Source organism: Homarus americanus, unplaced genomic scaffold (genome assembly GCF_018991925.1).
Source record: "Homarus americanus isolate GMGI-L3 unplaced genomic scaffold, GMGI_Hamer_2.0 scaffold59495, whole genome shotgun sequence".
Lineage (NCBI taxonomy): Eukaryota > Metazoa > Arthropoda > Malacostraca > Decapoda > Nephropidae > Homarus > Homarus americanus.
This window is the reverse complement of record NW_024732415.1, coordinates 1,082,335-1,108,739: the sequence shown is the minus strand read 5'-3', so window position 1 is coordinate 1,108,739 and position 26,405 is coordinate 1,082,335. Positions and strand designations below refer to the sequence as shown.

The 26,405-nt window shown below is 38.4% G+C and overlaps 2 protein-coding genes across 4 annotated transcripts in view; one reads left to right on the top strand and one right to left on the bottom strand.

Moving 5' to 3' along the window:
* Window positions 1-4,821: 4,821 nt before the first annotated feature.
* Window positions 4,822-22,919, bottom strand: LOC121868544 (regulatory-associated protein of mTOR-like). Of its 3 annotated transcripts, none has more exons than XM_042369258.1 (24): window positions 22,640-22,919; window positions 21,298-21,400; window positions 20,606-20,847; window positions 20,138-20,284; window positions 19,632-19,852; window positions 19,067-19,167; window positions 17,856-17,989; window positions 17,241-17,435; window positions 16,578-16,772; window positions 16,315-16,389; window positions 15,311-15,580; window positions 14,428-14,577; window positions 13,875-14,078; window positions 12,948-13,047; window positions 12,432-12,580; window positions 11,842-11,924; window positions 11,550-11,622; window positions 11,042-11,190; window positions 10,666-10,830; window positions 10,327-10,574; window positions 9,776-9,943; window positions 9,108-9,273; window positions 8,517-8,633; window positions 4,822-8,112 (listed from the first exon to the last, which is right to left on the bottom strand). In XM_042369258.1, the coding sequence occupies exons 1-24, from the start codon at window positions 22,784-22,786 to the stop codon at window positions 7,920-7,922; spliced, it is 3,795 nt and encodes a 1,264-aa protein (XP_042225192.1). In that variant the 5' UTR covers window positions 22,787-22,919; the 3' UTR covers window positions 4,822-7,919. The 3 variants fall into 3 exon arrangements, with proteins under 3 accessions (XP_042225192.1, XP_042225193.1, XP_042225194.1); XM_042369259.1 differs by having other exon boundaries at window positions 11,042-11,187; XM_042369260.1 differs by having other exon boundaries at window positions 15,311-15,568.
* A 1,755-nt stretch (window positions 22,920-24,674) lies between these two features.
* Window positions 24,675-26,405, top strand: part of LOC121868543 (docking protein 1-like) — a 26,354-nt gene continuing 24,623 nt past the window's right edge. The window contains exon 1 of the mRNA XM_042369257.1: window positions 24,675-24,758. The gene's annotated coding sequence lies outside the window, so the exon portion shown is untranslated. The remainder of the gene's footprint in view (window positions 24,759-26,405) is intronic.

Below are 26,405 nucleotides of genomic sequence, written 5' to 3'. Positions count from 1 at the left end.
GTGAAAATTACAAATTGCCAGTCCAGTATTAATATGACATCCCACCTGCTTACTGCAACTGAGAATAATGTCATATACTGAACCTTCACACTGAGGGGGGGTCTGATAAACTGAATCTTGATATTAACAGCCGATAATAGCTACTTAACCCCTTGTGTACAGTGTAATAACGTCTGGCATTAGCCGAATAACATATTTAAATTGGCGTCCCAGTAGTGAAGGGGCTAAATGTAGGCCTACAAGTTGCTGTGATATCAAACTAGGCATTTCCTTCACAGACTTGGCAAGGTACCATGAAACACTGTCAGTGCTGTCATTATTTTTATTTCCCCCAACACTTGCATTGCTCTAGAACTACAGTTACAGGTTGAAAAGATTAAAATATGTGTGACTTAAAAAGAAATTACACATATACTGAGTAACACTTTTGATTACTGATATTACAGTTTGGTATAGCAACTAAAGGTATATGGTATCTTCCTAATATGCAGACTTATATACTTAAACTTTCATCCGTTTTACGTCTCTTGTGTACTGTAGTCTGTTAAGTGACGGAACACTTTATTCGTAAATGTTTTTGTCATTCAATTTTATTCTGAGAATCATCAGAATATCACTAATAGTTTGTAATATTTTCTAGAGTTTAGTCATAATATTAATGACTATAATTTACATTGTTGCATCCCATGTTAATATGTAGCGGTAAAAAGACTTTTGAATCTCACGGAAAACAGATCCAGTGTTGAATAAAATCGTCTGATATTAGCAAAAATAAATAAATTAAAGTTGGCGTCCCCATAGTGAAGGTGTTAGAGGAGATAGTCTACTAATCTACAAGTAAGGATTCCCTACTTCGCTCCCATATGCACAGAAATGGAATGCATGGAACATGAAATGCCGTGTTTGGTAGTATATCACACTGGATAACACCCTTCTCACATCCATCCTGGACCGGTGATTGAACCCAGGACACTCTAGTGAGAGATACGCACATTACCGCTTTACAGCATCACCAATTTCCAAAAAGACGCTTGAACTCTGATCAGCGAACTTTGTGTATGTCTGTACTCATTATTAGGGGATTTGGCCTACCTAGTGTTAGGTTGGGTTGGTTAAGTTAGGTGATGTGTGGAGAATTTTCAAAATAATTTTTCTTTATAATAAATACAAAACAAAATGGTATAGAGTTGCTGCATTTCATATACTGTACTGTACTGTACATACTGTTTATATAAGAAATAAGAGATGCATCATTTTCTTTGGACCACCTGCAGATTAACACCCCTAGTTTATTAATCAACAGGTTGAAATTTTCACCTGTTGATTAACCATCCGAGTGCTACCTGGAGGGGGTGTAGGGCGAGATGGTTAATCTTTAGGTGAAATAAGCTCAGCAGTTAATCTTCCAGTGATGCTTTTCTTCTTCTATCTCTATTGCTGTGTGAGTTTTGGTACTCTACAGACAAAGTATTGAAAACTAAAGACTAATATCACTTGAAACAAAAAGTAAATTAATTCTCACAATATGTTTTATCATTCACTTTATATGGATAAAACTGGAGTGACATATTGGACTCATTATTCATTTATACATTTGATATCAAGTCACTCAACAAACAAATACTTCTGTGGGGTGTCATTCATCAACTCAAGTCATCATTTGACAATACATTTTTCGCATCAAACCTAACCTTATTTTGGCTTCATTCACAGTGTAAAGTGGTAGAATTCTTGAGTTCTCTGTCTAATAACTTCTTTGCTTATTCCTAGCAGTGATGTGATCTGTGTTACAAAGCCTGTTTTACCATTTCCAGTTTTCATGCCTTCTTTTATGGCAAACATTCACAATTCTGGACTAAGCTGGGGAAAGTCTCAACTGAAAATGTAAATTACTGTATTTCAGAACTGGATAGGGGGTTCCCACACCTCAAAACTTATTTTCTTTGATTTACCAGTACACAAGACTACTGTAATCATCTTGACATTGCCCCTTCACAAGCAACTAGCCAATGCCCTACTCTCTACAATATTAAAACACAAAATAATGTTACAAATATATAAAAATCCAATACACTAACCTTAATATTTTCCCCAAAGTTGAGGCAAGAGTGTTTAGTGGCGATGATGAATACAAGTCAAATATTAACTCCTCACTCAGCTGTTACATTATTTCCACCTTTTCTGAGATGTTTCCTGCTAGAACCAAACATACAACCATCACCTGAAGCTATTACTAAAGAACTAAAATGACTCACAAAACTAAATATAAAGGGAACACTAATATACGGCTGAGCAGAGTTGACACAAGGATCAAGAGGCGACACATAAAGCATTCACAAAGGACTAAGGAACATGGAGAGCTGGAGCTAATTATCACCATCATCAAGTAAGGGTGGTGGAGGTAAACAGTGGTGCCCCTTATCCATCTATATTAATTTCATTCCTATTCAGTAACTTTAGACAGGCTTATGGATTGAAACAAAACTTAATATCCAGCTTTATGTCAAACACTTAACCTTCCATACTAGTTAATCTGACACACAACTTTCTAAACTTACTACTTTCTGACATTACCTGACACACTATAGCTCCTTCCTTCTTACACACTCACATTGCCTTAAATCCTATCCTGTCACTCTCATTATTGGTCCATTATTTCTTGTATTTGTAGTCATTTTGCAAAACTTTATTCATCTTTATTTTTTCAATTTAATTCCACTCTGGTAATCTCTTATACATACTGTATACCTCATCTCTATTTTCTTCTATGTACAGTACTAGACAGTTTCTATGGTTAAAAGGTGTTTATTTTCTTTATTTTTGTAATTTTTTCTCCTCACAAGGTTACTCACTCATTCATCCACAATTGTAGTTGGGTTAAACTCACCTTCTGAAGGTTCACACTGCTTGCTTTACTCTTTGTTGAATGGATGACTTATTGAACAAGAAAAACAATGGCTACAACTTCCTAACCCCTTAAGTACGGAGTCCTCTCTGTGCTGAATAAAATTATCTGGTATTAGTCAAATAGAATATTAAAAGTGTCATCCCCACAGGGTCCTATCTAAGCTGAATAAAATCATCTGGTGTCCCCAAAATTCCCATAGTCAAGAGGTTAGTGGAGATAGATAGTCTACTAACCCTTTGTGTACAGGGTTAGAAGCAGACAAAATAAAAAGTGAAAGAAGAGTCAGGCAATGAAGACACTGAGAGACTCGAAATGACAAGGTGAGGGTTGCTGAAGAGGTGAGAGGGGGTGCAAGTTGCAGTGTGTATACAGAAAAAAAGAGACCATAGCTTAAGTGACCTTTGAGAAGATATATGCTGGTGCTGGGTGACATTGGTTTGTGCGTAGTGGTAAGGAAAAACTAGACAATAGGAGTGAATGGAAGGGAAATGTGTGTGTTTGTGTGTGCATGGGTGTGTGTGTGTACAGTATTTCCTTGTTTCCAGCCATCCTGAACTTAGCAGGAAGAGGCATATAAGAGACACATACAAACATGCACCCAAGTTTTCAAACCATTGATTCATTTCACCAAGTTATAAGTTTCCCCTCCTGAAGTCACATTTCTGATGGTTAAGTAACTATCACACTTTCATTATCATTCTCTTATTACTATTGCATGGTAAGTACAGCTGCATACTGTCATATGCAGTTTATAATAATTACATTTTCCTATTAATATTACACTTAAAACAGTTCCCTATTAATATTACATTTATATTAATAACAACAATCAATAACAGTTTTTTCTTTCTTTTTTTTCAGTCAATTGTCAAAGTTCACAAGTCTCAAAAATTACACCAATAAGTAGTGAGCAAATAGACCAATAAATACTTGTATAATTTTTCTTATCTCTTACTATTGGTGGAGGAGTCCTGATGACAATTTTTTCACCCAACAAAAAACAAATTAATAAAAGCAGACACATCTCATTATCATCATTTGAATCACAGAAGACAAGACAATATTCTACCTGTCTGACACTAAAGTTAACATGAATGAGAAACAGTTCTTCTTCTTCAAGTGTCATACAAGTAAACAAATACAATGAACTTACATATTTACAGAGGAAAAGTTGTATCGCCCCCATTTACCAAATATTCATAAAACAAAATCTATTATAATCTCGTGTATATGGGAAATATTTGGTTTGCTCTTTCAAAATATTACACTAAGACTATATAGGTACTTACATCTTAGCAGAAACTTGTCGACTTACAAATTGCACTATTCAGTTCTCGGTGAATCAGCGTACAGTACAAATATGACTTCAGACTAAAAAATCACGAAATCGAATCTTTATGGAGGCTTCACGACGTGTTAGTGCTATTATTATTATTATTATAAAAAACAACTCGGGTTCCTCAAGTTTCTCCTTTAAGCTCGTCTCCTGAATAAGAACATCTGAATTCACGTCAGATTTGTACATCGGTGGCGTGTGTTAGCTGTGTTAAAAGCTGCCCTCATGAAATGTTTTTCTATTGTTTTCTTATCGTTGTGATGTTTTCTGAGAGTACCAAGAGGAGGCGACTGTTGTGTCATAGATAAATTATCATCCATAACTTAAAATGCATCTAGTATACTCACGATGATGCCCGAACAACACTAAAATATTAAAGAGCAACACTATACAGTTCCACTCAACTTGGGGGGGTTAAACTACACAAATATACAATTTTGTACACTATCATATACCTCACAGCTCTTTTTTTTTTTTTACCTTCATTGCAAGACCCCCAACAAGGAAAGTGAAAATACAATCGGTTTTACTCTACACTAGAAGTGAGAAGATTTACAGAACAGTTACAGTAAAACCCCCAACTGAACGGCCAACGAATCCTTTTTTTTTTTATCTGACGAAACCAACGACTTCCAGAGTGAAACACTGCCATGGAAAAGAGAGTACATTAATGTAAGCTTGAATGAGGACAAGTTATTCCATCTTTATTATGTACATGTATATAGTAACTTTATCATTATTTAACAGGTAAATATATCATCAGGCTTATCTGCCAGGGTTTGTCACAGATGTCTGGTTCAGGTAGAGTTATAGTATAATATTATTAAGTGAACCTGATGATACAGCCAAACCAGAAGGATCCATAAATGCTACAGTTCTTAAGTAATGAGATAAAGTGCGGGAATTGTCAGGTCAAATTTTTGCTAATCGGAACATCCAGGGCATTTACTACAGCGGATGAGAATTAATTTACTACAGCGGATGAGAACAAATTTACTACAGTGGATGAGAACTAATTTACTACAGTGGATGAAAACTAATTTACTACAGTAGATGAGAACTAATTTACTACAACGGATGAGAACTAATTTACTACAACGGATGAGAACTAATTTACTACAGCGGATGAGAACTAATTGACTACAGCAGATTAGAACTAATTTACTGCAGCGGATGAGAACTAATTTACTGCAGCGGATGAGAACTAATTTACTGCAGCGGATGAGAACTAATTTACTACAGCAATGAAAACTAACTTACTATAGTAGTGAATTCCCAAATAAATTAGTTTGTTTTGATTTTAACTTGTCAATAGATAAACACTCAGCCTATTATACTCTCGCAGGCTAGATAATGTGGTTATCTGTAGCGCCTCTCAATACACTCTAAGATCAACCAATGTGACTGATCTGAAAAAGCACAGTAGATTTTAAACAGTTTTCACAATCATAGAACAAGTATTGTACAGTATAGTCTAATGCAGTTTTTTATTCTCAACTTTTAATACTACATAAAAAATTCTGCTTAGGAGATGAAGTAAATGGTTCTCTTGGGGGTCTTGATGTGAAAGAGGAATACTGTACTTGTAGAATACATCTGGTTAGGTTAGGTTAGGTTAGTTTAGTTTAGGTTAGGTTAGTTTAGCTTAAGTTAGGTTAAGTTTAGTCCTTGGTTCTGGACGTCCTCTATCATGGCCGAGAAGAGTTTGTAAAGGGTGTAATACCACGAGGTGTCCCTGAATACGAAAACAATTACATTCCGAGCTATAGGTGCACTCCGATGCTTGTTTATAGTCTGTCGTCCATATTGCTGCCCACATGACCTAACAAAAAGTCCAAAGATTCTGATGTAATGAGTATGTCCTATTGGTGACAGTGTCGTTGTACAGTGGAAAAAGATAATGTATTTGCCTAATGATTCCTTCTTAATGTATTCAATGTACTGTATAGTTATTGTCATGTCTCCACCCTGTTATGTTTTGATTATTTCTGTTGTTTCAACCTTTAACAACGCTGGCCAAAGACTAAGCTTATTTAGATCATAATGTACCCTACAAAATATTTAAAAAGACATTTAAAAACATTTCATGACAAGGTGTCTGTTGTGTAATTGGCAAAGTTCTTTTCAGATAAGATAAGAAGTTCCATGTGTTGGCCTCTCTCTCTCTCTCTTCCCCAAGCAGCACCTTATCCCTTCTCATCATTCTGATTGGCTGATGACTCTGCCACCATGTTCCTCCTCATCATCACACTTATATTGTACTTGAAAAGATTCCCTTTAATGTAAATATCAAATCTAAAAATCAGTCTCACAAAATAAAGACAAACTTACATTTAAATAATATAGTCTCAATACCCAACAGCATCCTCTTTCCTACATGTAACTGAAGAAGATTCCAGAGGCGTTAAAACTGTCATTTTAATAATAGTTTTCATTTTTTACCGTGGGTCTGATTTGACTACGTTCAGATAATTCTCCTGTGGTTGGTACAGCTATATTAGTTGATATTAATGATGACACAACAGAATTATGCCGTGATGTGTGTTAATCCGAGACACATCAAGCGAGGCGGTGACTATAATGTCCGGAAACAAGGACCTCTTAAAATCAGAAAAATTCTTGTTTCCCCGATAGGCCACAGAAAGGCAACACCACCAAACACAACATACTGCTTATTTCCAAGGCATGAGTGTATCTAATGTGATGCAAATGAGACTTCACCGGGAAAAATAAACTGTAGAAATCCCCTCCTCAAACTTTAAAAAAATAAATAATTACTTCCCCACAACACCACAAGGGGGAAGGGGGGTAATACCCTCTAAAAAACAGTATACAGCCACTGCACAATACCAAGGCACATATGTTCTTTTGAAGCAAGGAAGTTGAAGCATTGTTGTGGTTTTGTTCAGAAACAAAGACCCCCTCAAATTATATGGTCATCGGGGCTCTGTGGCACGCTGTACAGTACTAAGGCGTGATTCAAAATCAAAAGTAAACCGAGTGGAAATGGACAGCCAAAAATAAGACATAAATAATATAAAATAAATAGGGCAAAACCATACGAGTTTATCGAAATCATATCTGTAATTGAGCATTATCACACAGGCTGAGGAAATAAGTCCTAGATGGCAATGTACTACTGTACTCAACTCCCAGTCAAGTTTACTGAGAAGAGACTTTCACACATTGTACTCAAACTACTACAGTACATCAGAATATAAACTTCAAAATTTCTAAAGTACTGAACAATAACTTTTTCCCTACAAATTTGTCATTAGTAAAAAGTGTCTAATTTCAACAACATAAAAAAATGATGAGGTTTATGCATACAAATTCACTATCATAGGATTTACCTTTTCAACCATGCCTTCCTCCTCCTCGCTGCCCCCACAAACACTATGTTAATTAGAGGGTTTACTGCATATATGAGAAAACGATAATGCCCAATTAATATTTAACTTTTCTTAAATCTCTATACTTATGTTAACAATTTGTCAATACTTAAATAAATTGAATTATTATATTATTATTTTCTAATCTTTGCACATAACTCCCACATGGTGTTCTGAGACAGACCTCACTGAAACACGTTACCATGGTTGTCCACATAAAAATCTAGGAACAATCTAATCACTTTTTACCATCTAGGAAAAAATAGGCTATAAGTAATATTCACTATCTGCGAGAAAGTCCATAGACGGTGATGTAACTGTCCGTAGTGCCAGCGGCCAGGAGGACTCTACGGGGATGAAACGCCAGGCAGGACACAGGAGCGATGCGCGTGCCCATGAATCCCTCGTGGTACTTGATGACGTTGACTGATGACCCACTCGCATGGTGGACGCCGATCACCTGATTAACCGACCCACTGTTGGGAGGAGAGAGCTTTGTTAACCAAGTGAGTATGGGGTCACCTCTCTACTGAATAAAATCGTCTTGCATTAACCAAATAAAACATCAAAAATTACATCCCCATAGATGAGATATGTGTTCTTAAGACAGTGGCTGAACAGTAGGGAAGTATTATTACTATTGATAGTCATGTTAATATGAAGGTTATTAAGTATAGCTAAATGTACAGAAGAAATATGGAATGAAATAACTCAATAAATCTATCTGTGCCTCTAACTGCACCTCTGAAGATCCAACTGTAAAGTTTGTGGTGGCAGACTTATCCCCCACCAGTCACAGGCCCAGTTTATGCTTTCCACCTGTACAGTATAAGGTAAATGGCATGCACACACACAAACTATCTTTGAACAGTCAACGTACGTGGCAAAGAGGTGAGCATTTGCATGTGTAGCCATAGCAGTCATCTCGTGATTGGGTGCACAGACTTGTACTGAGTTTGATTGTCGCATATCCCACAATCTGACCTCTCCTGAAACACTGTAAAAGAAAATATATCATCATAACTCTAACTTTCCAAAATAAAGCTACATTTCAGGGCAAAATGCATGTATGTTGCTTATTATGTAATAAACTCATTAAAAAACTATGTAAGTGCATAAACTATAGTTCAATGAAACTCAAAATGTAATTATGCTCCAATCCAAATGCTTAGAATTTAAGTTAAGTAACAGCCGTACTGGATTTAAGTATCTGATGGATCTCCTTGGTCTATTGCCGTACTGTTTACCATCGTTTGTATACCTGCACTGTCTTAGTGCATTGGAGATTGTGTCGCTGCAAGGTCTATACAAACTGTAAATCTGCATTGTCTATAAGTAAGCTGAATCGAATTTCTAAATTACCTATCTTCGAAAGTAAAAGTAAATGATCAATTTTGCTGGTGAATCTGGTGATGTATGGTTAGAGCCTTAAGCAATCAGTGTTTTATTGGTGGTACAACTATGGACTTACACTCCAGTGATAATCTTGGTGGTAGCTTGTGAAGCATTGAGTAGGTGGGTGCTTATGACCCAGGACGTGTGCTCGCGCCACTGACGGACAACAGCTCTGGTGCTTGTCAGGCGACGATCCAGCACTCGCACGTAACCATCTGAGAATCCAGCTACAATCCAAGGTCCTAAAAATTAAATAGTTCAATTAAAATAAAGTAAGATTAATGTCTGAAGGGATTATCCTGAACACAGAATTCTTTTTGAAATCAGGCAAGGGCTAGCTAGGGTTAATTCACTTTGAAAGAAAGGAATATTGAAATCCTGTTGATATGGAAATGCAAAAAAGGAAACTGGTTATTATGTAAATTCCTAATATTTTTCCCTTCATTCACTGCCAGTCATCCATCCTCTCCAAGACATCACCTCACACATCCCTGTTTCTTCACACTAGCCAGCATCACTCATTAGCAGTGTGTCCTTCCCCCCAATACCACTCACGAAGCTTTCTGCTCGTCCATACACATGGTGTCCATACCCCCTCACCTCCTGTGCAACCTTCACCCTTGTCTTGTTTAGCCTTGTTTTTTACACAATATATTTTGGCTATCAAGGATTTTTTTTAGTGCAATGATTATCGGAATGCAATGGCTCCAAATAATCTCACACACACACCTCTCTCTTTTTTACCTGCATGATGTGAATGAACTGCAGTAATCACAGTAGTGTTATCGCCACCCGTCGGTAACTCCATGGTGCGACGCTCGGCTTGCATGTCCCACACTCTTACAGTACGCGAGTCACCTCCTATAACGAGGGTCGCCGTGTCCTGTTCCCAGCTCATCAACAACCCAGCACCTGGTCACAGAGTATGGATGAGTACATGGCCACATACAGGTGCCTTACACAACATGATTTCGAACGAATAATCATACAAAATTAAGTGTATATTGACTCCTGACATGTGATCACGTGATTTTCATATTGAGTCACAGAAGAGTTTTTGTGGTTCATCTATGGCTTAAATGAGTAAATTTGAGATTAATCTTTTAGGGCAAAGAATGTAATAAAATTCATGGCTTTAGATTAGTCATTTAGTTAGACAGCCATTCAAATTATGGGGCTAAAAGCAAGTTTATTTCACACTAGATATTTTCCATACTCTAACATGTATAAATTCAGGCTGGAAGGGTCTCATGGGTCTCATATTTATAAAGAAAAAGAAACATCAGCAGTCTCACCCCTTGTTGCTGGGTTAATATCACTGGTGGCCTGAAAAGCAGTTATTAGTGAGGGCGGGTCATGTGATTGTTGATGGGCATTCTGAAACACATCCCGCCACACACGCACGCTGCCGTCGTCACAAGCCGTAGCCACGAATGAAGACGGTGTCCCCGGATTAATGACAGCCAGCGACGAGATACAACTTGACCCGACGTTGTTGTTCCCCCAGTGACTGATCCGATGGCTGCGTTCCACATCCCAGATCCTGAAATAAGCGATTATTTAGTTCATTAAATATATTCCAAGAGTGAGAATTATATACTCCAAGGAATGACCAACCAAGCAGTGATACTTACGTGATGTTGGTCTTATCGGCAACGGTCAAGAGTGGTTCTAGCGGGTGGAAGAGTAACACAGCCGGCGGTCCTGGATTCCGATGTACAAACACCTGATCGTCTAACTTGTTTGTCCCTACACTGCGTCGTTCCTCCGATTCCGCAAGAAGCCGAGAACTTAGAGACCTGCGGAGAAAAGACACAATTAAAATCTCACGAGTACCATCAAATAACTAAACGACTGAAGATTTATACTCTAGTTCAGCGGTTCCCAAGCACGGGGTCGCAAGATGCACTATAAATGGTCACATAGAGGTCAAGGGATCACATGGGGTCGCACAGAGCTCATGGGGGTCACTGAAGTCACCTAACGCTATGCTACCTAACACCACAGTACCTATCTGAGTAGCTGTGAAGAGGCGACGAATTCGAAGTGAGCTCTTCGGTGGACTTCTGCCTGGGGAGGATGAAGGTCTTAGCGCTCCACTCAACAAACTCTGTGCTGACTATTGGTTTCATGAAGCCTATCTCCGTCTCATCAGACTGCTGGTGTATAGGAGAAGTAATAAATAGTTTTGGTGGATAGATAGATAGAGGTAAAGAGATAGTTACATATACAGTATTAAGATAGACAGATGTATAGACAGACAAAAAGAGGAATGGATAGGTAGGTAGATAGAGAGCATTAGATAGATTAGTGGATAGATGGATAGAAAGAGATATACTGTATAGATAAGATAAATAATTAAATAGTTATACATACTATAGATACAAAGATACATACATATCTAAACACTGTATATATTTCTTCAGAAAAATCACCATATAAATTAACAATGAGCCAGAATGTTTTTAACGGACAAACACAGTGGGAAAAAAATAAATAAAAATGAAGGAGAACTCACGTGATTTAAATGGTTTCTCGATCTCGCGCGCGTTGGCGTTGACGTTTCTATGGTGGACGGAGGTGATTCCCCACTGTCGAAGGGAACCAGGAATTAGACCGAGGGACGGATGAACGAGTGATGAACGACAGATGAACAAAAGAACTACGAGAAATGAACGACCGATGCATTTTGTTCAACTTCATTCAAACATCGCATCCAAAGAGCTAAACAAAATTGAACTACAACATTTATGATACTCTAACAATATTATCATAAATCATAAGAGGTCAATTTACAATGATAAACTCACACAATAAACATTGGCTTGTTGACTGGAGTTCCCGGGGCCGACTCCACCTTCTGCTCCACCAAGTCCCTCGAGCCTGTTCTTACCTGCAAAACGAGACAGATAATTTATTTTTGTTTACCTCCAGAATGTTGTGGGAGTTTAGGGGATAGAACTACTGTTGAGAGATGTTAAGGTGTGTGAAATGACATGAAACAGAGATATACCCTTGAGTGTTCACCCCTCCCACTGAACCATGAACCCTAAGATTCATACTCATGAACCCAAAGCAGCAGACTGATACATTATTCTGTCCATAAAGGCTTCAGATTCATGAGTCTGAATCTTGGGGGTCGTGGTTTAGGGGGAGGCGAACGGACTTTAGCAGTTGACTTGACTGAACTATTATAATGGAATCCAGAGAAAAGAGTAAATGAACAACAGAAAGGCAAAGAAATCTGCTTAATTTTGGTGCCATTGAAGGGATCAGATAACTTCTAATGCTAAAACTCCATAACCACAAACTTCTATTCCATAATATTCGAGATAACAAATAATAAATAGGCTCCTCACAGTTTCTATATTAAAATACAGTATTATTATAAACTCCATACCTTAATCTTCACATAATCCACAACCAACTTGGCCAACGTAGCAACTGCAGGGAAGGGGTCGTGCTCCAGGGCGATGAGTGTCTGCCAGAGCTTGCAGTACATTCCACTATACGAGAGGCTGCTCACCCCCGAGAAGACGCTGGCGGTTCCTATGATAAAAACACGGCGTATTAATAACATAACTCTGAAAGCACAGCCTAACTTTGTAATTAATAACATGTTATATCAAACCACTGTATTCAATAACACATACTGTATCAAACTCATGTATTGAATAACATGAATTCTTTTATTTTACTTATTTCTTAGAATTTTATGATAAGATGACTTAAGTGTACTGTATATGACCTTTAGAGGGAGGGAATTATCTGTGTGAAAAGAAAATATGTTATCATGCTAAATCGTGGCCCATGAAGCAAAGATCACAAGACTTATATGACCCATGATTCTACACACTGAAACCCCTATGACTCCAATGACTTGTTATTGAGCCTCGGACAGGGGATGGAGTCTTACCTAAGGATGATATAGAGTGAGTCGACACCGCTCTCTTCACACCCAGAGGCGACGTGTGCACGCATTCACTGAACGAGGAATCGGGACTCGACCCTAACCCCTGAACGGTAAAAAAAAAAAGAGAGGGAGAGACATTATTAAATTAATCCTCTTCCACAGATAGACTATAGGACATATTATCTACAAATGTAAGGTATATAAAAGCACAATATAGGCAAGACTGCAAAGAATGTACAGTACATACATTAAACCTAAATATAATGGACTTCTCTCTATATATAATCTGTTAGATGGAGGGTTCACATCAAATGGACCCTCGATATAATGGACTTTCACCCTATATAGTCCAATAAATAGAGGTTTCACTGTAATAGGAAACATAAGTACAGTTTGTATGTATTAAGATCTGAGAGAAAATGTAGTCAAGATCAGGGTAGTGGTGGCATCTGAAAGTCACAGAAGTAGATGAAGTTGAGTAGGAGGGAATTAAGAGTGTGAGGTGAGGTTACTGTAGGTGAGTTATGTCTTAAGGAGAGTACAGTTAAGTGAGGTGAGGTGTTGCTTAGAGAAGGGAAGAGGGAGAGGGAGGGCAAGAGGGAGGGGGAAGGGGAAGGTTAAGGTGTGAGATGTGGCTGGGGGAATTAATGATAGGGTCTGCTCAGGTCAGGTTGAGTTATGTTGCACCAAATTGGGTTGGGTTAGGTAAGTCAGGTTAAGTTAGGTTACATTATTTTGAATTCGGTTAAGTTTGGTTTAGATTTAGGGTAGGTCACGTTAGTCTAGGTTGGATTGGATTAGGTTACACTAGATTGGGTTAGGTTAAGTTAGGCTAGGCTAGGATAGGTCAGGTTAGATTAGAGGGGTTGGGTTACATTAGGTTAGGTTAAGTTAGACCATATACCGACAGCAAACTTTATCAAGACCCACCTGGCCCGGAGAGGTGATCTGTTTTGGGTTATGCCTTGTAAACACTCGAGTGAGGCTGTTCGAGGGGGACATTATGCTGTCGGTGGATGAGGCGAGAGACGAAGGCGAAAGATCCATCATCTCGTCGCGGAAATATTGACGAGCAACGGTTAAAAACGAACTCTCGTACATCTGTATGAGGTACTGCAGCGCCACCACCAGCTCCTGTTACAAACGATTAATAGATTAAAGTGGATAAAATCATAACTATTTAATTTCTCTATAATTCAAGACTAGTACCCCATCTGTCTTGGCCTATAATTCAAGGTTATTATCCACCTTCATATAATTCAAGGCTACGGTATTGTCTAACTGCTTACGTCTCAAGACTAATTTGTCTGTCAATCCATCACCATCAACACAATTTTTCCACCATTTTCCAAGCTTGTACAGAAAAGCTGACACTGTCTTCTCTATATTTTGTTTATATTATTTTCCCTATTACATTTTGTTTACTCTCTCCCCTATTATATTGTTTACGTCTTCACTATCTACCTTTAATAATTCCTCGTACCTGTCTCACAAGGGGGGAGCCATCGTGGGTGACGGTGTTGGCCAGGGTGATGGCGATGGTGTGGTCGATGGCCCGGGCATGGTCGGTCCTCTCCCGACTCACTAAACTGCTGACAAACGTTCCCAGAGAAAACACCGCAGCTCCGCGTACCTTACAGACGGAGAAGCTGATTAAAATACCTATGTAGACGACCTGATTATTATACCTACATAGAAAAACTGACTAATATACCTACGTAGACAAGCTGACTAATATACCTACATGTATAAACAGTATTGTAAGACTACAGTCACCTGCACTTATACCTGGTAGAGTGCTAGTGAGCTTAGTGAGATGTGGCAACTCTGTGTTTGTTTATCTAGTATCCTTAGTCTGGCGCCCATTGCAAGGTTCACTTAGGGCCCACTTGGGATCTAATAACAAAACTTCATTATGTGAAATAATGTCTAATCATTCTAGAATTCTATGTTAAATTTGAAAAGTAAACTAAAACAGAATAAAACTCTTGATATTCTATGTAATGAGATAAACAGAGAGAAAAATAAAGTCATCAGGTGGCCAACATTATCAAATCAAAATAAATTACTCTATACACAATATTAAGAAGATCTAACTCTACAAAAAGGTCACATAAAAGGCATGTACAGTATTTATGATACAGTGGTGGTAATTTTGTCACCAGTCTAGTGAATACTGAGCTATATCTATCACATTTAGATGATAATGTCTTCATTTTGGAGGTGATGAAGCCATGGTTATGTAAAGTTAGGTTTGGCTATGTAAGGTAAGGTTATGTTTGGTTTGGTTAGGTTATGTTAGGTTTGGTTAGGTTTATACTGTACTAAACCGGTGATGAAATATTCTACAACCTCATGACACATACCTCTGGCACAGGGTCACATAGTAGGGTGTACAACTTTTCATGAGCGTTATCCCTGGTTGCTGCCCAGCGAGCGTCGGGATGATGATGCCACGTCCGACCCAAGCATATCGTCGCCCACTGTCTCTGGGGGGGATGGAGGTCACCCAGGAGCTCTAGGCAAAGTGGCATAAGAGAGCCCTGGAGAGCAACACGCTGACCTTCGGGATGTTCCCACACAATGACACCCAAGACAAATGCTGCCATGGTGCGGTGTTCAGCCTGGTAACAGATCCGCAGAGAAGAATAGAAAACGTTGATTGTATTTTCTTAGAATGTTCATCTTGTCAGCATAAATCCATCACACACACAAACACACACACAGGAAAATACAAAACGTTGATTGCATTTTCCCAGGGAATAAAAAACACAGTGGAAAAATAAGAATCTGAATGGTAGTGATAGCTAGAGTGATGAGGAAATTACTTTGAGCTGGTTTATATACTGTACATGTGTGGAGGAGGCAAGATAATAACACAGGGAGCATAGAGATAATTGTGGATAGACGGAGAAAAAGCGAGGGAGTAGATTGAAGAAAGGAATCAGGGAAAAAAGACAATAATTAGTGTTTGAATAGAAAGAAGAAACACGATAAAGAGAATAATACAATAATAAAGAGAAAAAGGGAATAAATAAGGTAATAATAAAGCGTGAAGATAAAGAGAAGAAATAAAATATAGCGAATGAATCAGGGAAATAAGGCCATAACTCCATTTAGTGCTACAGCAGCCTTGACCCTCAACTGTCATGGCCGCCCCTACAGGAGGCAGCTGTTCGGGGTAATAAACCAACATCAGAGATAAGACAAGAAGATACAGATAAGACTAATAACATAAACTATTACTCAAGCCTCACGCAATTTGGTGATTAAAAAACAAAAGATACCATAGTCAACCTCCGCATCCATCTACCCAAACTGACTAAATGACCCAAGATAGATTAAAGAACCCGTTAATAGAAAGACTTACTGGCATGGAGGTATCGGACAGCACCTGCAGAAAGTACTTGTACCCATTTTCTCTGACTAGGTCTCCTTTACAACTCTGGGGGGTAGAGAGCATGTGTGTTAAATCCAAGACGATGCTACAGTTATCATTATTATTATTTCATTATTACTGTATCAATATATTTCTTTAAACAACACAGTGAAAACATATACTACATTCATCACAATGAAGGTAAAGAGAAAAGCTTAATCTAGCCATAAACCTCTGATGATGATGAAACGTACCGGGTCAACAGCGAGAATCTTGGCCCACAGGAATACCAAGAGAGGTCGTAGTTCCCTCGCCGTTGACTGGAGGAGCCGTAAGACATAAGGGAAGATGCCCACAGACAGCACCAGGTTGACTGCCCAAGGTCCAAGAGCAAGAAAGCTTCCTAACAGTTCCAGAGCTCGTGGACGGTGCACCTGACTCAGCAGAACCTACAGAGGAGAAGATAAAATATTAATGAACTGGAATAAAAGGGAAGGGGTCATCTTTACTAGTTAGGTTGTCACAGCTCAAGAACATCATTATATTCAGTAACATTTGCAGAGAACCACAAGCCTATATTCACACATATAGAGTGAGCTTTTACACGATAACCAGGAACTATTACTGGCTGTCAACAATGTTTTATCAGCCTGTTTTATATTCATTTCTAATTCATAAACATATGATTTTTCCCACCAACTCCTTCTGTTTTAGAACTTTTAAATAGCTAAAAGACATACAAATCATCATCACAGTTTGGATATATTTTGGCAGCCATTTTGTAGTTTTCTGTAATTCAATGCAGTAACCATGAGGACTCTGAATTTGACTGACACTGAGTAAAAGAATGAGGCTTTTTTTTGTACCATGGGGGTAACTCAGATAGATGTGTGGGACCTTGTTGTGGATTCTCTTACCTGGAGAACTATTGGCAACTGCTCAGGTGGGTGTCTTCGTTCATGTCCCAGATCAAGCCACACTTGGAAGGCAGTCAGCTGCTCCTCAAAGAATGGTGAATGGACGTGGGAGTAAAGATCATCCGTGCGGAGTGCTGTGGGCAGCTGGCCAAGGCAAATCTCAAGGGCTAAATCCCAAGCATCCCACATTGGATGCTGTGTGGAAATGAAAAATTAGAAACGATAAGTAAATAAATCCTGGAATAAAATCTAACCTCAATTTACTTTTTATGAGGAGAAAAATACAGGATGTCTCGGAAAAATGCATACACACCGCCTTACAGATTTTCGTGAGCATTGTGTGAAAGTTTGTTATACATTGTCCACACTTGTGAACATGCGAGGTCTCCTAAAGGTGAAAACAACGTTGCTGTTGTAATAAAAGCAATGATGAGAGGACCCCCAAAATTGGTAAGGCAGTGTTTATTCATTTTTTTTGACACTCTGTACACATTTCTGACACTATGCATGTTTCTGACACTATACATTTTTGACACGATATATATATATATTGTATATACAGTATATATGTTCCTGACTCTCTGTATACTTCACGTATGACACAAACCAACAAACCTGGTGAGTGGGAGGAAGAACAGGGGAAGACACGGGGGTGCAGTCATACGACCTCATTATGCGTTGAGCGAGGAGAAAGTTGCGAAACAGACTTGCGACTAATAGGTCTTGTCTAAACAATTTCTGAAACAAATCTAGAAAATAAAAAATCCAATTATAAAACAACAAAAGATTTCCCTACATGGCCTCTGAAACAAAACTATAAGAAAAATTAAGATCAAAATTATCTCTATGATGAAAAACAATAAAATGTCACCATCAACTGACGTAAATCATCGTAGAAACCAAATCACAAGTACAATGGATTATCATGGGACAGACACCTCAATACTACAAGGACAGGACAATCAATTGGGCCAAACACCTCAATCCTGAACTAACAAATGACACGACTCTCTTCCAGCGTTTTAGTAAATGGGAAATACTAAATCGGCCATAAGTTCCCATTACATATCTAAACAACTTCAATCACAGTAACACCAAGTTTTTAAGCTCGGCCCAAGACCCACCACCACCACCACTCATACTACTACTTCACCAACTCAAGGCATTCTCTAACAGCTCCCATAAATGTAAGAGAAGGAAACACTGCCCGAGTACACTCCCCAGAACCATCTACAGTAGAGTACAGCAGCCTACAGTCCAGCCTGGTGAATACAAAAATACATAGATTTAGGATTAGCCACATTTTCTTTAGTTCCCCCTATTGAACAATATAAATACCTGTAAATAAATAAATTAACATGGTTGGAAATTTTTGTATCAGTAGCCTGACCTGGAAGCAAATTAGTCTGGTTCTGAAAGGATCTATATTCTGCTATATTTCAGAGGTTGTATACTGCCCTAGTAATTTCCAGAGGTTCCATTCTGTTATATTTTGGAGGTTCTAGTGTGCTGCTATATTTCAGAGGTTCTATACTACCCTGTTAACTTTCCTGAACAAAGGATAACACACTCTAACATCCTAGACTTGTTATCTGTTTATCTACCATTAACCTAACATAGTATAATTAGTATCACTGACTAGCTGGAAGGTGGTTTAATTAACAAATGCTATATTGACTAAACTCAAAATCAAAATCTACAAATAATAACAAAAGATAAATGGAGGTTTCACATCCACCGGACCCTCGATATAATGGACTTTCCTCTCCATATAGTCCGTTAAATAAAGGTTTATAGCAGCTGTAGCCCCCAATAGTCACACATACCTCTGGGCAGGGTGTTCCATGCTATCGTGTCGGTGATGGCTGTAAATATCCAGTTGAGTTCGCCTAACAACGTCCGTCTGTCACTCAGCTGGCCTGGGATCCTATTAAAGAGGTAAGAGGTCAGTTAAGTGGGCTGTTGATCAACCTAGGCATGTGAATTTCTAAGCTGATGGTAAGGTGGGAGATGGTTCAGAGATGGAAATTTGTGAAGGTAGTGGTGGTGGTGAAGGTGGCAGTGATGATGATGATGGTAGTAATGGTGATGATGATGAGGACAATGATTGATACCAGTCTTTCACTTCCCATTTCCCCAATATGCCCGAGTAGTTGTTGATCCGCTTTCTGCACGAACTGCATTCACTCTTACAATTCCTCGCTTCAGTAAATATCGCTACAACCTTCAGTTATATCTCTACAACCACTATATATTATCTCTCTACAACCTACAAATACATCACTACAAGTCACAAATACATCGCCACAACACACAAATACATCGCCACAACACAAATAATACATCGCTACAACCTGAGAGTACTGTATAAAGCCAAAAGACATGACTCACTTATCAACAATGTCGAGATTGAGGCCATGAAGCAGCTTGCCCTTGTTCTGAAGAAGGTACCACCTCACCGCCATGTTAATAGGAGTGGTGAGGCAGGCGGTGAAGACGTCTGCAGGGAGGTCGGGGTTCATAGGTAGTATCTCCTTAGCTCCGCACGCCCCGAGTTGAATACACTGGCGGAACGATGGAGGCGGTGGGCTGTTACTTCCGCTATTGCCCTTCTGTTAATTGAGAAATGGTGGAGTTATATAATGAGTAGTACTATATGTTTGGTATATTTTATAGACAGGTGACAAAGTTCCAGGTTTTGTCTTGTGAATAAAGATAATATTCATGTCATCTTCACTATAATACTACGTGAACTTGAGACAAAACAGCACTGATCTATGTGGCTCCTACGCCCCTACAGTAAGAAACGTACTATAGTAACAAACAGCGTGCAGTACTCAAGCTCTACCGAAGAAATGAACGGGTCATACCAACTGCTTCATAAGTGCCGCACTTACCCGCCATTCTTCTTCGTGCTGCTCTGCAAACTGCTCAAACAACTTAACAATGACAGCAGCATTTGAGCAGTCATAGACGTATATAGAAGGTGCACCCATCCAGGTCTGTAGCTCATAAATGGAGAGAGGGATGTACTGAGTGTAACTCTGAAATTAAAGAAGAAAATTTTAATAACATGAAAGACCAATTTTGTTTTGGTAAATCTTTCCTTCAATACATTCCCTATTGAATTCCTCTATGCCCATAACAGTGTATTAATATCACACTCCTGAGAAAACACTGTAACTCTTTAGGCCTCATTATTATTCATATTATTTTTATTAACCTGATTTCTATAGGAAGCAGTTACTCATTCCTCCTGTTGGGTGATCCACACTTTGATGTCTCTTCCTGCTCATCAATACACTGTGAGGAGTGACAACAGTGTATACAGTGCCATGATTTAGACAGTCTGAGCATAAACTTACCTTGTTGAAGACCCATATTTCGCCATTTGTGGTTGGCTTGGGGACACCGTGACCATTGTAGTGGAAAAGGACGCGTTCTTCTTTTGCATTTCTTCTCAGGGACATACACAACTTTTTAACATCATCAACCGTGGGGTCGAGAGACTGTTTGTAGCGAGCTCTCGGCTGCCATCGTTCATAAGCTTTCTGGAGACTGTTCCCAATAGCCTCAATAGCTTTGGATGGTGGCATAGACAGTGGATCTGTGGGAGGAACATTTCTATACATTATCTATAGTAGCATATATAAGGTCTACTTATATTACAGACTACATTCATCCCATTGTACAGAAGAGTCATCGTACTGGGGAATTTAAGAACATAAAATTAAATAAAACTGAATCCAACCCTAATGCAAGAATGTTATCAGGCACAAAAAGTGTTCTCTCTCTTTCTCTCTTGTTGTCTGCACACATACAGTCCATCATAGGAAGGTGGACGAGTTGTAAACCAGGGTGATTCTCTCTCAATAATCACATACACCAGATTTATTTACATTATTTAATTTTTCAAGATTACTTTACAAATAAATGAGGTAAAATACATCCATGCAAATTATCTACCTATACAAATAACCTTTTGGAAAATTATCGAAACTCAACTCATCTAAAAGAAATTAATACGTATTCTGGTGTACATTAAACCAACGCTGACCTGTCCAGGCCTCCAGGCGAGCACATGGCTGAGTCTTGACGATGTCGGGAGGATCAACAGGAATATTGAGACACAACACCAGAGCCACACTCACTGTCTTCATCTGTAAGGAGAGAGAGAGGAATGACACCATGTATTTTGTCCACATTTCACCATATACATTTTCTTCATATCACTTGAAGATTAACCTCCTTCTTATTTCACCTAATGATTAAACACCCCAACATGACCTGGAAGGGGGGGAGGAGGTAAAATGGATTAGGTTTAAAAGTTATGTTATATTAGGTTTGGTTAGGTTAAGTTAGGTTAGCATTAGCATGTTTAATCGTAATGTGATCCAGATATTTCCATTATTATAGGTTAAATTACAACCCTGGATGACCTACACGACACTGGATGATGCAACATATACTACCATAGACCCTCATGATTCGTTGTTATCTATTAATTCAAGAAACAATTTATACAGTAATCATCTATACCAAAAAAAATTCAAAAGTTCAGTTTTTCGCATATATGGAAGGAAGCGATAATGCCAGAGACACTTGGTCTTTAGGTGCTCACATAAACAACAGATAATGGCAACACACTGAGCTCAGATAACCAAGGCTAATCTACATAATAAAATGGTAGGAAAAACAAAATAAGTTGCAATTCCTCTAATGTTCTACTGATATTTAAAAGGTAAAATATATGTTTTCTTCTATGGAGATTTTGTTTAAGTTGCTCATAATAACACACTGTTTTAAATTTATATAATAACAATAAAAACAATGAAAATAATAATAATATAAGTTCATGTGAGCTAACGACAGGCTGACAACTTGTATGGGGGAAAGTTCACTGATAAGTCATCTGTGTCACGCACAACAATGGAGGGATCCTACATAGGTCACTGGCCTCCCTCCCTCATTATTGTCACCTCTAATGGGTGGTCAACATAGTATGGAGGTGGCCGTGTGACAGTGTTGTCCGTCATCATTTATGAGAAAAACTAGGGACAAAAACTTGAATAGAAGTGCGATTCTTTCACCCAATTTACTTCAGTCTTCAGGTAAGAAATAGATTTTCTTCAATAAATAATTGTCGTTAGGAGGCTGGGCAGCTTATACCCTGTCTTTAATATTACCCCCAATAATGTAACTAATAATGTGATACCCTCTTCTCTACGTCACCAATATCCAACCACCGTAAATACTAATCTAGACATTAAAACATCAATTGTGTTCCTACCATAAACATCCAACAAAATAGTGATAGAGATTAATACAACACATGGCAGTTAATTAATACATAGACATCTGGATATAACAGTACACACAAGAAGGAATATAAATCATACTCTTTCCTTGAGTCTCCATGAATGAGCTGCTGTGTTGGGTGCTGTGATCGCCTCTAAATGACGAGATTCAGTTAATACAGTGGGTGATTCTTCTTCTTCTTCCTCCTCCTCTCCAGATAATCGCGACACCTCCGTACTTTCCACCATTGTCAGTATCTACAGGTATATAAAACGCCCCAAGATGACACTATGAGAGAGTTTTAACCTACATCACGTTTTTTTATACTTGTGCGTACTAGGTTGAGTGAGACCGTCCACTACCACCACGCTACTGTTTACATACTCCTGTTGGGGGAAGACCTGCCTAAACCCTCCCACCCCTTACAACTTATTTTAATTTAATCTCGGTATTTAGACCCTTAAAACAAAATATAATAATAAACATAAGAATTTAAACTTTCTACCTACCTTATAGAATATATAATAGTACTTTGGAGCCTTAAAACAAGAAAATAATAATAATATACGACTAAATGTACCTTCTCACTCATTGCATACAATAAATAAGCCTTAAAAAATAAAAATTCTAATAAGAATGACACGAAAGCCCCTCTTCCCACCCACACACTTTATTTTATTAAATATCTCAGGGTTTGAAGCCTTAAAATAATTAACATAATAATAAAATACTATTATGAACCTCCTCCCTCACCTTAAACATGAGATAATCCTTTACAAAATAAAAATTAAATAAATTAACAATATTGACACAAGCTAAAGCGTCTCCTTCCTGACCTAACCCCCACCACCTTATTTTACTTATTATTTCAGTATTTGAAGCCTTAAAAACATTATAATGAGGATACAAAATCAAAATATTATCCCCCATCTTAAACAATGGGTAAACGAATTTGTAGACATAAAAAAATCATAAAAAAAAAACATCCGCCTCAGCAATGGCTCCAAATTGGCTTACGCACTTGTATTGATAATTATATTTATTCAGTAAATTCATCATAAAAATTTACAGTTCATTTGACATGTATATAGACTGCATAGGCATAGAGTTCAGCATGTGTATAGAGAAAGCAAGTATACAGTACAGCATGTATAGACAAAGCATGTATTCCTGAGTTCAGCGTGTGTATTGACAAAGCAGGTACAGTATACAGTTCAGCATGTGTAAAGATCTTTCATTAATTTTTTATATTAACAATGTAATAATAAAAGGTTCTATTAATTATTTTATTTCACCTAATGGCCATCCCCCTCTATCTATTATCTTATCTCTAAGTTACGTATGGGGTAGTTTACGGGAGAGAGAATGACAAGTCAAGCGCAGAAAGTGTTATGAAAAGGGTACAAATTTATTTGTTTATTTTGGTATATTTATTAACTTAATAATACCACAATAGCGATTAGTTTATCGTGGTTTTATTACTACCGAGTGTATATCTGCACTGCCTATGTACGTACATTGTATACCTGTACTCTCTATGTACATACGTACATTGTATACATGTACTCTCTATGTACGTACATTGTATTCCTGTACGGTCTATGTACTACATGCTGAATCAAAATGAGCTTGTAAGAACATAAAACAAAAATGGAGGAAACTGCAGCGGGCCGATTAACCCATATTGAGCAGTCCCGTTTACACACTATCTATCAATCAATGTTTGTGTCTATTTAGGCGTTGGTAAAACTTTACCTTCAGTTACTGTCATATTCTTGTATCTAGGCCAGTGGTCACCAACCAGTAGTCCGCTGCACCATATCATGGAGCCCACAAGGGTTTATTAGAAAATTGGGATTCTTTATCAGTGAAAATAATGAAAATATATAGCTTGACACGACTTTAGAGAGGGGGGGGGGGACTGTGATCCAGGCACTAAGACCAAAGACTATAATAATCTTTGACTAAGGCTAAGGAGTATTGTGCCGGCACCAAGTATGATTTCTATCAAGACCAGACTTGACAAGCACTGGAGCAAGTTCAGACACTCAGGACCCAGTGCATGCCCAGTACCTGGCAATAGTGCGTAACATTGACGGAGGATGTACTGTACTGTCGCATCCTGCTAAGAGTGAGCTCAACAATAGTGAGACGATAAGCAGTCTGCTGAGAACTTTCTGTTGGTGCGCATCTCTGCACTTCCTTAATTTCGGTGTTAAGGTGAGTTTTATTATTAATATTATTCTTTTCACCATTGGTCGGTTTTGAATTCGGTCGGACAGTCTGTTTCGTGGATGCGGGGAGGGGATGGGGAGGGGTTACTGGTCGTTTTTTCTTTGATGCAGTGTTTACTTTTATGATTTACCTTTATCTTCTTTGCCACTGATGGGCACGTTAACCGCTTGGGCAGTCGGTCACGTCTGTTACGTACTGTTGGCAAGTACTGGTTCCTGAATGCATCTGTACAGGGGCGGATCCAGGAATATAATAAAGGGGGTCCAAGAAGTTATGGGTGAGGGAACATGGCGAGCACAGTGAGCCCACCCAGCTTGGGGTTTAGGGGGGGGGGGGCTGAGAACAATACTGCATCAAAGAAAAAGTATTGTAATTTTATCATAAAAAGGGAGCGGGTCCGGACCCCCACGACCTCCCCCTCACCTGGATCCGCCCCTGCTGTACCTGCTCCAGTGTTGGTAAGTCTGGTCTTGAAAGAGCTCACACTCGGTACCGTCACGAATCCAGAAAAAAGGTCACAAGAAAAAACGCAGAAAGAACCTAACCTAACTTAACCTACGTGCAATGCCATCATATATAAAGTGTGTTGTTAATATGTACATGTCATGTGACTTTTTTCCAGTGACTTTATTTCCGTTCACCACCTTCACAACTCTGGCAGATTGTTCTAAGACTTCACAATTCTCACTCCGAAAAAGTTTGTCCTCATAATTTTCTGGATTTATGGATTCTTCAACCTTGACCTGTGACCTCCAGTATGGACATTCTACAGTGCCCACGTGTGATGTTTATAAACTTCACTTAGTGTGCTTAATAGACAATATGGGTGTATACATTGCCCGTGGTGGTATACAGTTTCCAATGCATACTGTACTTTATGCATGGATACAACAATATTAAAGTCGGGCAATTTGACCAAAGATAAAAAGATTTTCCCAGGATTGTGTGACAGTTGAAGATAATGAATTCACATATTAACTCCTTCAGTACAATATCTTAACCCCTTGAATACAATATCTTAACCCATTGAGTACAATGTCGTAACCCCTTGAGCACAATGTCTTAACCCCTTGAGTACAATGTTTTATCCCCTTGAGTACGATGTTTTAACTCCTTCAGTATATCTTAACCCCTTGAGTACGATGCCTTAACTCCTTGAGTATGATATCTTAACCCTATGAGTACGATTTCTTAATATCTTTACCACTGGCTGACAATTTTCTGTACTTGTGGTTTCTTTAAAACAAAAAAAGTCAGGAAACGACAAGATATTTGATAAGAACCGACATTCTGAGATATCTCCCAGTGTCTAAGATAACACCGCTTCATGATAGTGTGGGTGTATGTATGGTGACTGAGTGATGGGTGGGCGTGTGGTTGGTGAGGCATGTTGTTGAACACACTCACCACTCATCAGCCATACACCAACCACACCCACGTATATATGACGTCATAATCCCGTTTTATTTTAGTTATTCTGCTTATAAGATACATATACGTTGCAAATTATAATGCATATCTTTCAGAGAGGTAGATGAGTGACATAAAATTTCAAATGTGTCCAATGTTTATTTGTTGTCCTTGATAACAGGCAACATTCCATAAAACGGTAGCAGAGAGAGAGCACGCACT